The sequence below is a fragment of the Solanum lycopersicum genome, chromosome 1 (assembly GCF_036512215.1).
Source record: "Solanum lycopersicum chromosome 1, SLM_r2.1".
Lineage (NCBI taxonomy): Eukaryota > Viridiplantae > Streptophyta > Magnoliopsida > Solanales > Solanaceae > Solanum > Solanum lycopersicum.
In genome coordinates this window covers 24,650,082-24,672,162 of record NC_090800.1, presented here as the reverse complement: position 1 = coordinate 24,672,162, position 22,081 = coordinate 24,650,082, and the positions used below count along the sequence as shown (strand labels likewise).

Here is a 22,081-nt window from a genome sequence, read left to right as displayed (position 1 = left end):
TGATTTATGGCATGCCCGTTTGAATCATGTAAATTACAAAGTTGTGCGTAAATTGGTTACTCTAGAAGTATTGCCTTATTTTAAATGCGATGATTCGAAATTCAAAATTTTTGTGGAACGTGAATTTGTTAAACATAATTATAATTTTGTTGAAAGAATTTAAAAATGTTTAGCCATAATTCACAAAGATATATGCGACATGATGTGGATTCCATCTCGTTGTGGGAAAAGTATTTTATAACTTTTATTGACTATTGCACTTGATTTTGTTATGTATATTTTCTTCATAATATGGGTGAAGTAACTGATGCATTTAAGCAATATAATAATAAAGTGGAAAACAAATTGAATCTAAAGATAAAAATGATTCGGAGTGATAGGGATGGAGAATACATACCTCCTTTTCCAGAGATATGTTTGTAATATGGTATTATTCGTCAAACTACTGCACCTTATACACCACAATCAAATGGTTTTACGGAATTGAAGACTAGAATATTAACCTAAATGATGTATGCCTTGATAATCGATACTGTTTCACCACGAAACTTATAAGAGGAAGTCATCCTTACGACTAATAAGATACTCAATAGGGTACCCCATAGAAAAACACAATCAATTCCATATGAGTTGTGGAAAAGAAGGAAACACAACTTGAAATATTTCAAAGTGTGGGGATGTCTAGCCAAGGTAAAGGTTCGTTTAAGCAAAAGGTTGAAAATTGGACCCAAAATGGGGGATTGTTTATTTATTTCATATGTTGTGAATAGTACGGCCTGTCGGTTTTTGCTCACTAATCTAATAATCTTGATATTCATGTTAATAAGATACTTAAATCAAATAACACAAAGTTCTTTGAACACATTTATTTGTATAAAACTTAATGTGAGTCCACAAGTGAAAAACCTGAATGACCTCGGGAATAATCAATGGAAAATACACTACATAGTGAGGCTCTTAGGCGTAGCACTAGCCAACGAAAACCCACTTTTTTCAGACCAAATTTTGTGACATCGTTTCTTTAAAATAAGCCTCAAACATTTAAAGCAGATATGTCTCCGTCTGAGTCAACTTATTTGAAAGAAGTTGTAAATAGGGAGATCAAATCAATATTAAGTAATCATACTTGGAATTGACTAATCTTCCTCCAGAAAATAAACCTATAAGATAAAAGTGGATCTTTAAAATAAAAATGAAAGATGATGGGAATACTGACAGATATAAGTGTAAACTTGTAGTCAAAGGATACAGACAAAATAAAGGTTTGAAGTACTTTGACACATATTCTCCACTAACAAGGATTACATATTAGGTTGTTAATAGCACTAGGGGCAGTATATGATTTTAAAATCTACCAAATGGATGTAAAGGCAATCTTCTTCAATTGAGAGTTGGAGGAAAAAATTTATATCGAACCACTCAAATGGTTTGTCGTTCCTTGTAAAAAAGAGAAGTATGTAGACCTGTGAAGTCGATTTATGGGATCAAGCAAACACTCAAACAACGGCATGCTAAATTTGATCAAATAATGTTGACAAATTGATTGAAGATTAACTAAAAAAAATAAGAGTATTTACATTAAGAACATTCTAAATCATGATGTCTTTGCTTGTGTTTATATTGATGAAATGTTAATAATGATTTTACATATTGACGATATAAATGCTACTAAGCGCATGCTGCTCAGCAAGTTCGATATGAAGGACTTATGAGTTGGTGATTTCATCTTTGGGAGCAATATTCTAAAAACACCTCAGAGACTAGCATTATCCCAATCTCATTATATTAAAAGAGTATTGGATACGTTCAACTACTTGATTTTCAATGTTGTCAAAACTCCAATTTATTTAAGCTTTACATTTCAAAAGAATGAAGGTGAATTTACTCTAAATTGGAATATTCAAGAGTGTAGGGAAGTTTGATGTATATTATGAATTGTACGTGATTAGATATAGCATGTGCTATTAGAAAACTGAATCAATTCACTAGTAATCCAAATCAAACTCACTAGATGGAAATGAAACATGTGTTAGGGTATCTGAAACATATATAAAATTATAGTTTACATTATAATAAATATATCGCCGTGATTGAAGCATTTAGTGATGTAAATTGGACCACTGAGTCAAATGAAATAAAATAAACAAGTGGTTATGTGCTTACACTTGGAGGAGTATCAGTCTCTTGAAAATCGTTCAAACATACATGTATCAATCGCTCCACATTGGAATTTGAATTTAATGCTTTAGATAAGGCTACTGAAGAAGCTGAATGGCTCCAAAATTTCATAGATGATATTCAATTTTGGCCCTAACCTGTGGGACATATATGCAAACATTGCGATAGTCAAACAACAATAGGCTGGGTAGAGAGCGTCATGTACAACGGAAAGTCTCTTCATATACGATTGAGACATAACACTATAAGAAAACTGCTCCCTAGTTGATTTATCAAAATTGACTATGTGAAGTCAAGAGATAATGGGTAAGATTCACTAACAAAAGGCCTAGTGAGAGAGGCAATTGAAAGATCATCCAAGGAAATGAGTTTACGTATTAGGACAAGTCAGAATGGCAGTAACCATATCTAGAAAATTGCAGATCCCAAGAGCTAGATTCAAGGAGAAAAGTAGAGTTGTGACTAACGGTTCAACATTTTTTAATCAACTCAATATATTCTCATGATGAAGATATTATTTAGGAAAAGGGTTCAAACATTAAGACTTCTTAATGATTTAATAATGCTTAAGATTTTTAATGATTTGCTAAGTTTGGTAGATTTGACCAAATAGTATATCTATGAGATGACACTGTTAAAAATCACCTATGTGAGTGTTAAGTGTAAGCTGCGTCAAAGAGACTTTAATGTCAAAATCCTATTGTCTATACAAACATGAAACTAGGAGTTGTTTATGGCTGAAATGAACATGATCATAAGAACCATAAATGGTAAAGGGTTAATGGGTGACATATGACTTTCTAGGTATGCACTAAAGCTAAACGGCTCAAAGGTATCGCCTCTACCGATTGATTGAATATATCTGATATATGTTCACTACGGAAAGTCCAAGGTGAAACCTACTTATCCAGATACAATTGATCATTACTTGTGAAGTACACACTGTCTGTGCATTAATAAGAAATGGTGGGAAGATGAAAAGAAGAGGAACTTATAAAGTTGGGAGCTTGAAAATTCCTCTTATGAAAAGGCAATAGTTCCTCATTGGTGGACGATAGAAAAATTGGAAAATTTAAATATAGAAACACACTTATTAATCGATAAAAGTTTTGGAAAAAGGAATCCCCCTCGCACTGTCGTTGTCGCTCGCTCGGCTCAACTTCTGCTTCGTCTTCAGCTTTAGAAAATTATTGTTCAAGAAATTATTGAGTCAACCTAAACTTTTCAATTTAGTTAATTGACCGACCTGAATCAGATCCGCACGAGACCTGCTTTATTTAAAATGTTTTCCATTTTATTTGAATTTCCACAGTTGGAAGTGCCTCAACTAAAAGGATGCAACTTTCAAGAACAGCCATGGCTGTGTGAAAGGTTGAAACTTTCATGAGTGGTTTTGTAGATTTTTTAAGGGTTTCAACCTTTTAGAAGTAGTTCCTCTTGCCTATAAATACAGTGATACTTCTGATTTTTTTTCTTTACTAATTTGTCTTATTTCTTCTTCTGCTTCTGCACAAAAGGGGTTCGTCGACACTGGAGTTTTGGGTAATAATACGCTAGGGATTTAGATCATTCTATCCTGGGACATATACCAAGTCAAAAATTGGATACTATGTGGAATAATTTCGTTAAGGGAACACTATGCATTAAGTGAGCTTAATCTTTTCCAATCTGTCTTTTTTCCTAATTATGGTATGTTTTAGAGATCTTAGTTGTTCTGAATTAATTTACGTTCTTCTGTTCTTACTGATTCATTAAACTTTAGTTACCTCGTGTGTATACAATGTTTGAACAAATCAGTAATTCTGTCTTAAACAAAGATTGACAACACATTTGAGATCAGGCTACCTTTAGTTGAGGATTAGGTTGATTGACTTCCAGAGACTACTATTAGGACTCGAATTTATAAACCGTGTAGTTCAGCCATTTTTTGAGTCATTTGTGATAGTTTTCATTGATGACATTCTAATCTACTACAGTAGTAGGGAGAATATGAGCACCATCTGAGCACTGTGAACTAGATATTGTGAGGTGAGCAGTTGTATGCCTAATTCACAAATTGTGAGTTTTGTCTTGAGTGCATGAAATTCGTAGAAACCATACGTTTAAGAATAGGGTTGCAGTAGATCGAAAAGATAAAGTAGTACATTATTTGTCCTAGACTAGTTTTCCTACTGAGGTTTAGAGTTCTGTTGGGTTAGCATCCTATTACGCACTGTTTGTGAATGTATTTTCTTCTATAGTAGTAGCTTTGACTAGATTGACTCATATGAATGTCCCTTTTCTGTGTCTGGTGAGTATCATGAAGTTAACTTTCTAAAGCTCACGACCTTGTTGACTTCACCTTTGATTTTAACACTTCTTGTTGTACTTTATAGATTTATAGTCTACTATGATGCTTTTGGTGTTGGCATGGGTTGCGTGTTGATGAAGTAGGTAACAGTTATTTCATATTTTTCTAGGATGTTGAATGTTTATGAAAGGAAGGTGCCAATTTCTTTGATTTAGCGGTGATAGTCTTCACATTGAAGATTTGGAGGCACAACTTCTATGCAGTTCTATATGAGGTATTCACCAACCACCATCATAGTTTCTTAGTGTGAGACATCATAGTTTCTTAGGGTTCCTGAATGGCTATGATGTTACACCTGATCAAGACAAAAATCATAGCAGCTCCACAATATCAATTTTCTGCTGAATGCCTCTGAAAGTGAGAGATTCTTTTCATTATATAGAGAAAACAAAGATTAAACAGCCCAAAAGATCAACCATTCATATTCTTAAAGATTAACTATTCTATATCTACAAATCTACTATTGAACCCACAAAATCTACCTTGCTATCCCTCCAAATCAATTATTCTATCATAATGTTTATTTCATTGATTCTACAACAAATGTATATGATCATGCTAATTTATATCACTATATAATTGCACTAGAATGTATAGTGGTGTAGAATTGACCGATAACAATTTATTCATTCTCGATTTGGAGTCTAAGTCTTGGCATGAACATAATCTTGTTTGGACATGGGAGGGTGTCACCCTACATGGACCTTGTAATTTGTGATCTGAATTTAATAAGGATTTCAATAGAGCTCCGAACATTGGGTACGAAATCAAGAAAAAAGAAGAACAAGAAGATATGATATAAACTCTCAAAACATAATCAGGACTTTACTATGAACTCTAAATATTGAGTGGGCATAAAAAACAAGAAGATATGATCTAATCTCTGAAAACTTAATCAGGACTTCACTATGATCTCTAAAAACCGACTGAAAAAAAAGTATGACATAAACACTCAAAACATAATGCAAATTGACAAGCTAAAAATTACTGTTTGTGATTTCGAACTCTTGTAAGTCGTAAAACATGTCCACTGGAAATAATTATATATAATATTGTGATTGTGAAAAGAATACAAAATTATTGCTGTAAGTAGTCATATATATGTTAATACTCTTACATTATTTAGTTAGTAAAACAGTTCTAAAAAAATTACACATCATTTGAATCTTGATCCCAGTACATTAATATATAGAGCTTCTTAGTTTTTACATATATTTATGCAACAGAATCATATTCATAACAAACTATAATTTCTTCATTCAAATTTTTTACAACAAAATCAACCATGATATTTAATCAAATTAATATTTTTTCTTCTCATAATGGTCGAATGATGATCATACTATTTCAAAAAAAAATTCACTATTTGCATGATCCAGACAAGTGAAGCCAGAAGAGTTCTAAAGGGAAAAAACGAATATCTTTTATTATCATCTCTACAAAAAAAAAACTCTGGTCCCTACTCCTACACCCAATCCAGGTACTGGTGCTCGTACAACTAGTGTGATAAGCAGAAATACAGAAAGGAACTTTGCAGGTCATAAAGAGATTGAAACTCATCCTCCTCTTCCTTCTTCCAATAATACTAAAACACCATAAGGTCACAGATATTGTAGTTGGCTTATTTGCTGCTCATTAAAAATATCATTATATAAGCAACAATATTGTAAATTCTCATAATTATTTTTATTTAATTCATTTCTATATCGTTTCATGTATTTTAATTAACATGCATACTACGTATAGAGAGATGCAATCTAGAAGGCTTCGATAATCAATATATGCAGATGAGTATAAACTTAATTGTCTTTAACGCGATATATATATATTACTCTTTTGATGTTTCTCTCCTTATGTTTTGGATGAGGCAATGACTTTATTATATAGTAATGACTTTTCTATTTATTATATAGATTGAGTTGGTCCTTACAATCTAATATTAGTAATATAACCCCTTTATTCGAAGTTTTGTCAATATTTAATTATCAATCTCCTACGTTAATTAGTCTCTATATATTTGCATTCTCTATCGGTTAATTTCAAAATGAATAAACATATAAACTGTAGTTACAAATTTAAAGCATAACTTAAGTCATGGCTTGATAATTGAATATTCGTCCACTTCAAGGTAATTATTCGGTCCTTAATAAGATTAGACAATTTATATATAGGCGAGTGATGACGTTCATTTTATGAATTTATTCTTCATCAATTTTTAGGTTGATAAGGCATAAGCAAATATAATTACACATAATTGTATTTGCTTATCATTTGTAATAATATAATATTATTGTTAACAACCATATATCAAAAGGACAAAATGAAGATTATTATAACACCATTTTTCCTCCTTGTTCTTCTTGTTTCAAGGATGAAAACAAATGAAGCAGCAAATTTGCGCCCGGTTCGGTCTCCGGCACCCCATTCGGGAAGCAGCCCCAGCCCACATCCGGCTGGAATCAGCCCCAGCCCACATCCAGGAAGTGGAGTTTCAGGAAAGAATATTGTTGGTCCTAAAAAAGTTTCTTCTGCTCCTCCTCCTCTTCCTCCAAAATCTAAACAAAATAATGTTCCTTTAGTTCCGCGCAAGTCTATTACTCGTGCATAAATGTCTATGATAAACGTCTAGACAACATGATATATAAATGAACTCATTTTTGTGACAATATTTACTTAAATCATATACTTTTGAGTATAATTAATGTGGAATATTTGTACATGAATATATTGGTATTCTTGATAGTAGGAACAATGTTTACTAATCGTCACTTTGTTTTATGATATTTGAAATATATATTTACATGATGAAACGTATATTAACCTTACAGATGATATATATTTTATATTTAAAACAACTCAAAGTAATATCAATGCAAATTTAATTACAAGAAAGGTCTCATTCACAAGAATTAATTTTAAGGTTTCAATTTTTTATTTTATGTGTATTAATTTTATTAGATATTTACATTCATTAAGAAAATAGAAAAGATTGAATTATTTTTTTATAGGATTTATTGATAATGAGTAAATGTTTTCCTTTAAAACAAATTTGTCTCCAAAAAGACTAGTTTGCATCAAAAATATAGAGTAAAGAATGTTGTTTACCCAATAAAAGTGTTAGGTGGGGATTCTTGATTGATTACTATATTTTAATTTCAATATATTTTAAAAGATATAAACTCATGATTTGTACAAACTTATAGATACAAATAGTAACAAACAAGAATTATATGTTCTCTAACGTATCATGAAAGTACAATGAATATGTTAAAATAAAATTAATCACTCAATAAAAAGTACAAAGATAGAGAATTTTAAATTTATGAATTCTGAATATTTCTTTTTATGTATTCAGACTTCAAAGATTTCTTAATACGAATAAATAATTTTGATAAAATTTAATACTATATTGTGATTTCTGAGTGATATATATGTGTTGTGCTTATCATAAGAAAAATCCAATGTAGTGTGGGGTGTGAATGCCTTGGTTTTTTTTCCAGTAAAGTTTTGTGAATAAATGCTTGTGGATAACGTTTGATATTAGACAATATTCACATTTAAGTCTAAATGTCTAATTAAGTAAAAAATACATAACATAAAACTCATTTTAACGGATGGTGCGCTCATTAATATATGTTTTTTTCCATTCCTAGGAACACGAACAAGAACCTCAATTAAGAAGGGATAGATTTCTTTCCACCATCTCACCAACTTATTTTAAACTATTGGTGCCTGTCTAATTTTTCTTTTACATTCTTTTTCATTACTTTTATTTTGTTTTTTTAAATATGAACTGAATAATGTATATCAATTAAGTCAAATATTCTGACTCTAATTTGAATTCCATTAGGTAAAAAAATATAAGCGTTTAGCTTATTTAGAAAATTTTAATATCTATAACATTCACATTAAAATAACAAATTTTTTTGAAAACGTAAGTGAAACTTGTATCCTACAACATGATATATTTTTTGCTTTCAATTCTCAAATAAACCTTACTATTAATAATATTAGAATCAAAATGTCCAAATTAAACCTAAGAGAAATATCTAAATACTAAAATGATGTTAAAATTAAGTACTATTAAAACCTTCGTGTTTATAATCTTAAAAATGTGGATAACTGATTAAAATACACTTAAAATTTTGTGATTTTAAAATTACACTTGACATATGAAAATTTAAAAGTTATGTACATAAAATAATTTTATCTTTTGATATAAATTATTATTCTTAATAAAGATTTCTATATGAACTCTAAGCACCGAGTGAACCAAAAAATATGATATAAACATCAAAAGATTAAGCAAATTGACGAGCTAAATATTGACATTCATACGCAAATAATCAACACAAGTATAATAGTCTGACAACTCTCATAATAATCACCAAGTGAGAAATGTATATATTTCTGACTTGCAAATTCTTTCAATAACATGGTAGAGATTTTTAATTTATGTATTCTACATACATTATTTATATATATTAATCCGGCTTTAAACATTCACTATCATTAATTATTTTTTTTTAAATTGTGTATTATTTAGTGATAATAATATAATTTCTTCTATTATATTATATTAGGTAATATCCCTTCGCTTTGTGCGATTATAAATAATAATTGCATTGAATTTGCAATTGATTTTTTATTAGTATCCATTCATTAAAAATAATAATGGAAAAATAGGTTCTTAAAAAATATTAGCAATATTACAACATAAATTTGGTTATTCGTCATTATTACATAACCAAGAACCTTCAATGAATGAATGATTTATGAAATAATAAATCATTTCTTCTTTAATCAACATTTACGGGATAATAAAGAAGAAAATAAGAATATATATACAAAGACATTTCGTATATATAAAGAAACATTTAAGTTGTATAGATTATATAATTGTGATATATGTCTTAGGATAAAATTCAAAAATTTGTTAACACATTCAAAAAAGAAATTAGATTTGAACATGAAAGCAATTATAACTTTTGACCTTGCATAATGAATTTCTTCAATTGATAAGTGAGAAATTTCATATCTATGTAAAAATATACAACATATAAGCTTATATATAGTAATTTTATATTATATAAATTAATATAGAATATCAAAACATAAACTCTTGGAACTGAGTACAATAATTATTTTCTACACAATGAATATATTTATATCTATCTATATCTATACTACCTTAAAAGCATCAACTCCCCAAAATGAATGTTGAATTACTATAATACATTAATTTATTTTTATTTAGTTAATTACATATATAATATTAAATATAGATACTTTTTCATATTAAACAGTTGTGGCTTTTGCGATGAATTGTAACTTTTTTGAAAGGTTGAAACTTTTTGACTGCTTGTGCTATTTCCGTTGAGTTGTGACTTTTCAGAAGAGTTTTGATTTTTTCAAAGGGTTGTGAATTTTCCAAAGCATTGCGTCTTTCCTGATAAGTCATATCTTTTTCAAAAGGTTGTGACTTTTCTGATGAACATTGTTTTTTTCGAATGATTGTTACTTTTCTGATAAGGCACAATTAACACACATTTATAACACAATTGTTAGCTATAAATAGAACTGTATCTTCGGATTTTTATACTATAGTTTACAAGTTTTCTATAGTTCTTGTTCTTATAAAATCTCAAGTGTTGTTTGCAACAATTGATCAAGTTCAACATTCGATGAAACTAGAGGTACTACATAAAAAAGAATTGGTGAATAAAATTGTAACACTTATTCATCAATTCATACCTGTATTTTCATCTTACCATTTTCATCATATACATATTTCAATATTATTTCTATCATTTTATAAATTGCATACAAATTTAATTAACCTACTTATTTTATTTGTTAAAGAAGACATATTTTTTACTAATAGTCACAACAGTTTCAACCTTCATCTTTCTTCGATCATAAATCTCAATCATCAATTCCTTTTAAATTTTTTGGATCTCTTTTATGTGAATATATAAGATCACTTAACAATTTCATAAATGATTAATACTTAACTAATCCATTAATATGTTTCGTTGATGATCTTATCATGGGACTTTAGGCATTGGCTTTCTAATCAAGAAAGAACAGTGAAATGTACAATTAACTATGGAATGTGCTTCACAAAGAAAACTTTTCTAAATAGTGCAAGGGATTTTCGTTTAATTTTATTGTTTTGATTTTTTAATTAATTTATTTTTTGTTTTCCCTCAAGAGAGAACTTAATAATTTTTGTTCAAATAATAAGTGAAAATTGACAAATATATACATCGTTGATTATTTTTTAAAAAAAAATTAATTGTTCAAGTTATGGGAGAGACAATAGTAATGAAAAATACAGATTAAAGGGCACATGAATGCGGTAAGATACATCATATGTCTATTTATATTTTATTTTATTTTATTTTACACACAAATGAAGGAATTTTTTCTTAATATTCCTAAAACAACAGCCATCAACATAATCCATTGAATTATTAATTTTGATGTTTATTCCACTATTTCTAAAATAGAGTTTTACTTTTAATTATAACATGATAATATAGCTACGATAATAATTATTTTCTTGATAAAAATGTAAGTATAAATGAACGGAGAAAGCCAAGTGTTGAGATTTCAAAAAATGAATCACTAGAGTGAATATAGTATGAACATATATTTTTGTCTTTTTTCTTCATTGGCTATGAATTGTTCAATATATTTTTTCTTTTTTATATTTATGTTGAGTATGAATTTTTTTATGCATGAATTTCATGTAATATCTTTTTTGTCATTTTAATCTAAGAAATATGTGGTGTGATACGCTCCTTGCTAGCCATAAAAAAATAAATGGTAAAAATGTGATTGATCATAAATTTATCTTACATCAAATTAAAAATTCTATATATAATAATTAAAAACTTTATTCATACGTTATTTTTTATTGAATTTTTTCTTATTTTTTTATCACCATACAATTTTTATAATTAAGATACTTGAGGTAAAAACATTAAGATATGTAATATTTTTCATAATAGATTAGATTGTTCATATATAAAAATTAAATGATTCTACTAAAACAAAAAATTGTAAAACTAAATCTTTGGCATTCACTCAAACCTCTATTTAACTATAATTTGTTATAACAACATTTTGCTATAATCTCTAATTTTCTTTAGAACTAATTTGCGAGGTTATATTTTTTTTCTCGATAAAATTCTACTTATAACAATGTTGACATTCACTATAGAAGTACATTTCTGTTGTAAAATATCTCTCTATGATAGACTTAATCAAATATTAGTTGAGTAATAGTTTTATAAAAAGATATTTTTCTTATAAAGATAAAATATTGAAATATTTATGGTAATAGTGATTATTAATTTCATGCACATATTAAATTTCAAGTATGATATTTAAGTAAAATTGTATTTAATTGGTGTCCATCATTTATGGTCATAATGTCAAAAAGAAAGCCTCTGGTGACCATTTTTTATCTTGATATTTATTTTATTTTCTCAAACTTTTTTATATACCAAAATAATCTCAACTCTATGATAATTTGAATAAAACGTTTATAACTACTTGTCCTATGCTCTTTTAATTATAATTATTTACGATAAAGCTTTAATTTTGTAATATTAATTCTATTTTACAATATTGTATATAATATGATGCGATACACACGTGCAACGCACGTTCCGTGAGACTAATGTACTATATGCGTATATGTTGAATATATCTGTAGACAATAACTTTGAAGAAAAGTAAAAGCAGAGTTTAAAACATGTACTCAAAAACAATAATTAATATCATATGCATAAATAAACGAATATAAAAAATATATCAGGATATGTAAAAATAGAATGAAATAGAAAGGAAAAAATCGAGTCCATCGAATGCACAATGCCCTCTTGAAAAAACTATTCCCCTCCAATACAAGAAGCTTAAAAAATTACATCCTCTCAGGATGAAAAATATTTATTCACCTACTTATTGATACACATCTAATTATGTCAGTAAGTCACTCAATGGCAGCAAAGTAAACAAATATTTAATTTTGTAGAAGTAGAAGAAGAATATCAAAATTTTTGTTGTTTTAAAATGGGAGGATTATTTATATACAACAAAGGATAGTATGAACAACTATTTTTTGTGCCTTATCAGAAATGTTACAACTATTTGAAAAAGTTGCATCCCTTCGGAAAGTTCACAACCTTTCATAAATGTCACAACATTTCATAAAGTGTCAAATGTTCATTAAAGTCGCAACTTTTCATGTAAGTTGTGACTTTTCATTATAGTCACAACTTTTAAGAAAGGTCACATTTTTTTATAAAAGTCGCAACTCTTTATTAAAGTGACAACTTTTCATAAAAGTCACATCTTTTCATGAAAGAGGAAGACTAGTTTTTGAAATAAATAAATTTAAAAGAAAATCCTTGTGGTGGCACCACATTGGCGGGCTTAGGGTTCTCTTTTAGATAAATACTAGTGAAACAACCCGCGCTTCGTACATGCCGATGTATCCCCAATTATGAATGCATTATATGTTGTTATACAACTTGGTTTTCTTTAATATAATCTGTCCTAATCAATATGTATCATTGCTAATTGTATTGTCCATTTATTTGTTAGTAATAGTATGTTTTGTAGCACATACTTTTTTTCTGTAACCTGCAGCAGATGTACGTTTGTATATAGTTCATCGTTCTAATACATTACTGCAATTGATATGGGATGGTTTCTACAGTAATTATTTGTAGACATTTTGGCTCTTATCAAGTATTTCATTAACATAAATTACATTATATTTCTTGTTGTTGTATATAATAAAATTTTGCTACTGTAACATAAAACCATTTAGTTCTTTTCATAATGTGTACTGTACGTTATTATTAACAATACATAAAGTTGTATATAATTTCTGTCCATTGTAAATAGTCAGCTATACATACATACTGGTCAGGGTAAGGTTGAAATAGTATCCACTGTGATTCATGCCATAATCTTTAATACGAATGTTCCTATTCTATACCCTTTTTTATTTGCTTAATGCCACAGACGTCCTAAATGTTAAAAAATGACAGAAGTCCCACATCGGTGATTAATGAGATGGGTGAACTCTTTATAAGGCTTGGGCAATCCTCATCCCTTTGAGCTAGCTTTTGGGGTGTGAGTTAGGCCTAAGACCTAATTTCACTTGGTATCAAGAGCAGGTTTTCGTTCTTAATCTGGGGTTAGGTGAAGAAAAAATAATGGCATTCAAAACAAATGTAGGTGCTGATTCTTCAGTTGTTCTTACTCCATTTTTTGATGGAACTGATTTTGAATACTGGAAGATAAGAATAAGAACACATTTGAAAGAAGAAGGTTTGTGGACTATTGTTGCAAATGGCTTTTAAGAGACAGAAAACGATGGTGATCTTACAGCAGCAGAGATGAAAAATCTTGAGGCTAAGTATCGTCAAGATGCAAAAGCCTTAAGAATAATCCAAATGGGAATCTCAAGAGTATATTTTGCAAAAATTGCTACTTCTGAGACTTCAAAGGAAGCTTGGGGTTTTCTAAAAACTGAGGTGTATGGTGACGAAAAGGTACGCACTATAAATAAACTCTTAGAAGAGAGTTTCAAAATTTAAAGATTATAGAATCTGAAAAAATTGATGAATATTGCAAAAGAGTCATGAATATTGTTAATGAAATGAGAAATCATAGTGATACAATTTCTGACCAACAAGTTGTGGAAAAGATTCTAATTAGTGTCACAGAAAAGTATGAGTACATTGTTGCTATAAATGAGGAGACGAAAGATCTTTCTAAGATTTCCATCAAAGAGCTAGTTGGATCATTTCATGTACACGAGAAGCGAAGATTTTTTCGTGAAGATCAACCCACAGAGACGGCTTTCCAGTCTAAAATAAATGAGAATTCTCAAAATTTCTCAAAAACTCATCAGAAGAAAAATCAAAAGCCAAAAAAGAAGCAGGATCATGATGGATCTTCCAAGAAGGTTGAAGAAAAAGGTGAGAAAAACTCTAGTCTTTTTTGTAAAATTTGCAAAAAGACTAATCACAATGCAGAAAAATGCTGGCACAAAGGCAAGTCCCAATGTAAATTTTGTAAAAAGTTTGGCCATGTTGAAAAGGATTGTTGGCACAAGAAACGGGAGGAAGCAAATTTTTGTGAAAAATATGAGGAAGAAAGGGAAGAAAATCTTTTCTTTGCTTCTAAATCTAATGCTTCAACAAAAAGCAATGAATGATATGTTGATAGTGGTTGTACTAATCAGATGACTTGATATGAAAAGGCTTTCCTCTCAATTAATAATAGCATCACTACTAAAGTGAAGATGGGGAACGGAGCCTTAGTTGATGCGAAAGTTAAAGGTACTATTTCGATCAACATGAAAGGATGCGGTAAGCAAATTCATGATGTTCTTTATGTTCCTGACTTGGAAGAAAATTTTGTTAGTGTTGGTCAACTTATGGGAAATGGTTATTCTCTTGTGTTTAGAGATAATTCTTGCAAGATTTATGATAAAATTGAGCCAAATCAAGTCATTTTTGAAGTAAAGATGATAAAAAGAAACTCCCCTTTTCAATTTCATTACAATGCATTAAAAAATGAAATTTTATATGATTCATGGATTTGGCACAAAAGATTGTCACTTGAATTTTCATGGTTTAAAGCTTCTCAAGCAAAAGGACATGGTGCAAGGCCTTCCTGAGATACATACTGACGTGGATACATGTGAAAGTTGTATAATGGGAAAGCAACGGAGGAAGTCTTTTCCAAAAGGGGTGTCTTGGAGAGCAAGTGTATTTTTGGACCTAATTCATACCGACATTTGTGGACCAATGAAGACTCCATCTTTTGGAAGTAAAAGGTATTTCCTAATCTTTATTGATGATTTCTCAAGAATGACTTGGGTTTATTTCTTGAAAGAAAAGTCAGAAGCATTTACTATATTCAAGAAATTTAAAGTCCTGGTTGAGAAGCAAAAAGGTTGCAGCATCAAAATCACTCGCAGTGATCGAGGAGGTGAGTACACAAGTTGAAAATTTGAATTGCAAAAATGAAGGCATTCAGAATCAACTTACAACAGGGTATACTCCTCAACAAAATGGTGTATCTGAAAGAAGAAATAGAACAATTGTTGAAATTGCCAGAACTATGATGAATTAGAAAGGGCTGCCAAAATATTTTTGGGCAGAAGCAGTGCATATAGCAGTTCACATCCTTAAAGGTGTCAAATAAAAGCACTAAAGGACAAGACACCAGTTGAAGTTAGGAGTGGATTTAAACCTTCTATAAGTCATTTTAAAATTTTTTGGTGTATTTGTTATGCTCATGTACCTGCTGAGAAAAGAACAAAATTGGTTGAAAAAAGTCAAAAATGTGCCTTTCTTAGTTATAGAGATGTTACAAAAGGATATAGACTTCTCGATGTCAAAACTAACAAACTTGTTGTTAGTAGAGATGTCATTGTTGATGAAAAAACAACATGGAATTGGGAGGATAAAAAGATAGAGAATACTGCTATCATATCTTCAAATCAAGAAGAGGATGAGAAAGATGAAGATGTCTCTTAAGGGGGAGAAATCTCAGATTCAGATAACGAAGAACCACCTCCAAGAGGAACAAAAATGTTGAGTGACACTTATCAAACATGTAATTTTGCTGGTGTTGAGCCAGAAAATTATGAAGAAGCAATAAAGCATGATGTTTGGAAGAAAGTCATGGAAGAAGAAATTCGAATGATCAAAAAAAATAATACTTGGGAGCTTGTGGCTATTCCTAGGGAAAGAGAAGTTGTAAGTCTAAAATGGATTTAAAAAATCAAACTCAATAAGGAAGGAGATATTCAAAAGCACAAAGCAAGGTTGGTTGCTAGAGGCTTCACGCAAAAAATAGGTATTGATTTTTATGGAACTTTCTCTCCAGTTGCTCGTCTTGAGACAATTAGAACTGTAATTGCTGTTGCTGCACAAAAGAAATGGAAGACATTTCAACTTGATATTAAATAGAATTTCTTAATGGAAAACTTGATGAAGAGATTTATGTTGAGCAACCTCAAGGATTTTTTGTTCAAAGGGGGAGAAGAAAAGGTGTATATACTAAAAAAAGCTCTTTACGGGCTGAAGCAAGCTCCAATAGCCTGGTACAATGAAATTGGTACATACTTTCTGAAAAATAATTTTTCAGAAAATTAAAAGTGAAGCCACTTTGTATGTGAAGAAAGAACATGGAAGCATTATCATTGTTTGTCTCTATATGGATGATTTTCTCTTTACAGGAAATGATGTAAAGATGATGAAAAATTTCAAAGAAGATATGATGCAAGCTTATGAAACGAGTGATCTTGGATTGCTATATTATTTCTTGGACATCGAAGTTTCTCAAGTGAAAGAAGGAATTTTATTTCTCAAAAGAAGTATACTAAAAGTATTCTTCAAAAATTCAAAATGATGGATTGCAGGTCTGTGGCCATACCAATAGCAGCAAATGAGAAATTTAGAAATGCTGATGGAGAAAAGAAAGTTAATAGCTCACTTTTAAGGAGTTTGATTGGAAGTTTGCTATATCTTACTTTAACAAGGCCATATATTATGTTTGCTGCTAGTTTATTATCCAAATTCATGCAAGAACCAAGCCAAGTGCATTTTGGAGCTGCAAAGCGTGTTCCACGCTACACGCAAGGAACAATGGATTATGGTATAATGTACAAATTTGGTGGAAATTTGAACTTAATTGGTTATTCTGATAGTGATTGGGCTGGAAGTATATATGACATGAAGAGTACTTCTTGTTATGCTTTCTTATTTGGATCAAGCATTTGTTCTTAGTTATCAAAAAAGCAAAGTATTGTTGCTCAATCCACTGCCGAAGCATAATATGTTTCAGCATCCAAGGCTACTTCTCAAGCTATTTCGCTTAGGAGAATATTTGAAGACATTGGTGAAAAACAAAAAAAAAGGGATTGTTCTGTATTGTGATAAGAAATCAGCAATTGTAATTACCAAGAATCCAGTCAGCCATGAAATATCAAAGCATATTTCCATCAAGTATCATTTTATCCGAGAAGCACAAGAGAAAGACGAAATTCAGTTGCATTATTGTTAGACAGGAGAACAACTTGCTGACATCTTCACCAAAGCACTTCCTAGAGAAAAATTTTGCTATCTTCGAGAACGCATTGGAGTTATCAAGCAAATGCATTAAGGGGGAGTGTTGGAATTAATGCCTCAATGTTTAGTCTTCCAAAATTGTCTCTTAGTTTTTCAAGAAGTCTTTTTAGAATTCCGTAATACATGTATCTAGTAAATTGTGATACATGTATTTAGTTATTTGTGTAAGACTTTTTGTTTTCTATTTTGAGTAGTATAAAAAGTGATGTAGTTGATGTTTGTAATAATCTCAAGTGGCCTTAAGTAGCCTATAATAAACTTGAGCATTTTCGAAAGATATTTTTTTCCTTCCATATTTCTTACACTAAACCTATTCTATCATCATTGTGTTCCTACATTATTTCATTTTATATTGGCTATTTATTTGTATTTAACCTTAGTCCATACGTTGATGAGTAATCTGATAGCCATCAGACATTAGCAATAATCATTTACGTCAAATTTTTCATGATTTTAATTTCAAAATTGCATATGTAATTGTGTACTCTTAATAAATACCTTCTCTCTGTCCGGTATTCCTGGGCGTAGATTGATATACCGTAGTTTCACGGTTTTATTAATACTTTTTCCATAAGTTTAGTGTGTCCAAAAGCCTTTTTGTGCTAATTTTTATATAAGTTTCTCTTTATTTTGCAGGAAATCTGTCCAAAGATGAATGCGGCGATTTTGAGCGAAGAAATGTAGAAGAGACCACCTACGAAGCTTATGACGGTCCGTCGTGCTTGTGACGGTCCGTTGGTGGCAGCGTAGTGCAGCTGCTAAAGGAAGATGGGGAAGTCTGACCAAGTGTGGGGCTACAGAGTTCATGACGGTCCGTCGTGTCTATTACTGTCCGTCCTGCAGGTTTGTCATGAAGTTCTGAGAAGTAGTCCCAGTACCCATATTCCAAGAGTTCAACTATTTTGACACGAAGACCTTCGACGGACCGTTGTGCCTATGACAGTTCGTCATACCTACCATCAATGGTAATGAAAAGATGAAGCAGAAGAAATTGCATAAGTATGGGATGACACAGTCCATGACGGTCCGTCGTGACCTCGACGATCCGTCGCGAGTTCCGTCGACCCAGCTGTGTTTTGACAAATTTCCAGCAAATAGAGTCCTTGTTTAATTAGGTTTTTAATTTCTATAAATAGTTCGAAAAACCTCGTTTTTGAGGTTAGACTCTGGATCATTGTTAGACTCAGGATCATTATTAGACTTTGTGTATTAGTGTTAGATTCTTGATTATCATTAGACTTTTTGTGAGATTATTGATTACTTTGAGATTCATGCAAGTGATTATTGGTGATTAATCAAGCAAACTTTCAGATTTTACTCTTTCTCATTGAAGTAAGTACATAAATTCTTATTTAATATATTTGAATATTGTGATTATGACTATGAGTAACTAAACTCCATTACTAGGGTTGTGGGAACCATATGCAAATAACGAGATAAAACCTAACTAAAATAACAATTCTAGAATAGTGTCTTGTATGTATTACTAATTCTTTCGCTTAGAAGTCACTTTAACGGATGGCCAACGTTAGAAATCACCTTAATGCTACTTGCCAGACAAAGGAGGTAGATAATAGGAAAAGAATTATCAACATAGATTTAGTGTATACTATCTAATAGGCTAGTATTGATTGGTACGAGGTAATAACTTAGTCAAATATCGAATACGATGCTTAATATGAGGTAAAGATAAGGGTTAGGGTAGCAACATACGTAGCCGGACCAAGGTGCGGAGTGAGATTTTCTAGATGCCAGACCAAGGACTTAGAAATACATAACTTATCACTTTGCATGCAAGACACTAGGAACGAATTTTTATAGTTAGAGTTATCAAGTTATGAACCTGTGGGGAATACATAAACCCTAGTTACTTTGATTAATTGATTAAAATCCATCATTCAATGCTGTTAAGTGTCTCTTTCAATTTAGGTAGTTATTTTCATTCATTTAGAAATAGAAACCCCCTTTTTATTGTTTTTACTTTCCAAGGAAGTAATTGAATAAACAAAAGTAATAATAGATTGAAGTTAAGTCTAGACTTTTTTCCTCATGGGAACGATTTAAACCTCACTAGTTGGGTTATTTACTTGACACGACCGCTTTACTTCTTATTTTAGAAGTAAGTTTGACTGTATCAAATTTTGGCGCCGCTTCCGAGGACTATAGCTTTTAGATTAACTTGAACTTTATACTACAATTTAGTTGATATTTTTTGATTTTACTTTGTTTTATTGTTTTTGATTTTTTTAGAACTATCCTCCTTGTATGCCAAATACACGGAGAGAAAGAGAACCCTTGTTTCCCTACGATCACGAATTAGAGCGTACACTACGCAATATGAATCGAATCTTGGGAATAAATGATGATGACCCAAACTAGAACATCCCAGCTACGGTTGATGTTCATGGTCAATTCTTACCTGATGCTCCGGGTGAACACCAACAAAGGGAACAAAATCCCATTCCACGGCCCCAAGCATAATACAGAGGCAAAAATTTGATACACATGCAATATCGATTAAACAGATCGAATGGCAAATGGACCAATTATCTGCGACAATGAACACACGAAAACCGGGCACTCTTCCTAGCAACACTGTCTAAATTTCAAAAAATGATGTGCACTGTATGGCAATCACCACTCGGGGTGGGAAGCAAACCACTGACCCACCTATGCCATCTTATGAGAAAAATGTGAGAAAAAATGATGATAAGGTGGTAAAGGGTAGTGTTGAGGAAGAAGAGAGCAATGGAAAAGATGCAGAAGTACCTATGAAGGTAATTCCCATGCCTAGACCACCACCACCCTTCCCTCAGATATTAGTGAAAAAGACCGAGGATGGTAAATATCAGCGTTTTATAACAACACTGAAGCAGCTCTCTATCAATGTCCCTTTGGTAGAAGCTTTAGAACAAATGCCCGGTTATGCCAAGTTTATGAAATATCTGGTCACAAAGAAAAGATCAGTCACTTTTGAGGATGATGATAGACTGCAGCATTGTAGTGCTTTTGCTACCTGATCCCTCGTACAAAACAAAGAAGATCCGGGTGCGTTCACTATTCCTTGTACAGTTGGTTCATTACATTTTGCGAAAGCATTATGTGATCTGCGGTCAAGCATAAATCTCATGCCCCTCTCGATCTACAAGAAGTTGGGTTTGGAGAATTCAAAACCCACTGCGATGCGGCTACTGATGGCTGATCGGAAAGTGAAAAGGCCTATAGGGATACTCCATGATGTGCTAGTAAAAGTGGAGTCATTCATCTTTCCGGCTGATTTTGTTATTCTTGATTGTGAAGTCGATTTTGAAGTGCCTATTATTCTTGGGAGGCCATTCCTTGCTACAGGTAGAGCCTTAGTTGATATGGAAAAGGGGCAGATGAAATTTTGGTTCAATAATGAAGAAGCGACCTTCAACGTTTGTAGGACAATGAGGCAGAGTGGTGAGCTCCAATCGGTATCAGTCATATCCCACAAAGAAAAGATGATGAAAGAGAATGAAGAAAAAAGTGCAAAACAAGAGTTTATTGTTAGGGATTTGGTACTGGTAGACAGTCTGGGGTGCCTTGTCTTCCGGGCAAGCTCAAGTCCAAATGGACAAGCCACTACTTGATTACCCAAGTATTCCCTCATAAAGCAGTTGAGTTAAAAGCCAAAGAGGAAGTGGGGTTCAAGATGAATAGAGAACGAATAAAAATCTATTTTGGGCATAAACCATCAGGGAATGAAGTGATAGAGGCATACCATCTTGATGAAGTCTGAGTAATCAAGTGTCCCCAGTCGTGCCGCGACATTAAATAATATGCTTGTTGGGAGGCAACCCAATACTTATAGTTTTTTATTTTTAGAAATGGCAGCATTTTTCTACTAATGGGTTTTAAATTTGCAGGCACATCACCAGGAAATTCAGCAGAAAATTACTCTGCAGCAGTCACTAACGGATACAATGATGGTCCGTTGCGCCTGTGATGGACCATCATATGCATCCGTCGTGCCAAGTACGTCTTTCTATTATTTTCAAACTAAGGCACACACGATGGATCCAACAACGGATCGTCACAATTGAGATGAACCGTCGTCGGGGAATCGTCGCGTCATTTATGAGGCGTACCCGACCAGACCCGATTGGAGTTTTTTATAATTTATTATTATAAAATGTTGCCGTTTAAACTCTCCAACCCCTCATTTCACCCCCACTCCTTCACTATTCCCCCTATTCCCCCCCTTTTCAACTTCCACAATCTCTCCCTCTATCAACCGATCATTGTTCCACCAGTGTCGGAGTTGCTGCTGTGGGTGTCTTCCTGGTCACCGAGTACTTATCCATCTTGTTTTTCTCCAATTCTAAGGTATGTGTCTCTAATTTATACTCATTTATCTTGC

The 22,081-nt window shown here is 31.5% G+C and overlaps 2 protein-coding genes across 2 annotated transcripts; both read left to right on the top strand.

Moving 5' to 3' along the window:
* Window positions 1-13,764: 13,764 nt before the first annotated feature.
* LOC138341753 (uncharacterized) lies at window positions 13,765-14,771 on the top strand. Its single transcript, XM_069293432.1, has 3 exons — window positions 13,765-13,879; window positions 13,940-14,103; window positions 14,259-14,771. Exons 1-3 carry the CDS (start codon window positions 13,765-13,767, stop codon window positions 14,769-14,771), a joined length of 792 nt encoding a protein of 263 aa, XP_069149533.1.
* A 2,206-nt stretch (window positions 14,772-16,977) lies between these two features.
* LOC138341751 (uncharacterized mitochondrial protein AtMg00810-like) lies at window positions 16,978-21,667 on the top strand. Its single transcript, XM_069293427.1, has 2 exons — window positions 16,978-17,290; window positions 21,588-21,667. The coding sequence occupies exons 1-2, from the start codon at window positions 16,978-16,980 to the stop codon at window positions 21,665-21,667; spliced, it is 393 nt and encodes a 130-aa protein (XP_069149528.1).
* Window positions 21,668-22,081: the final 414 nt, after the last annotated feature.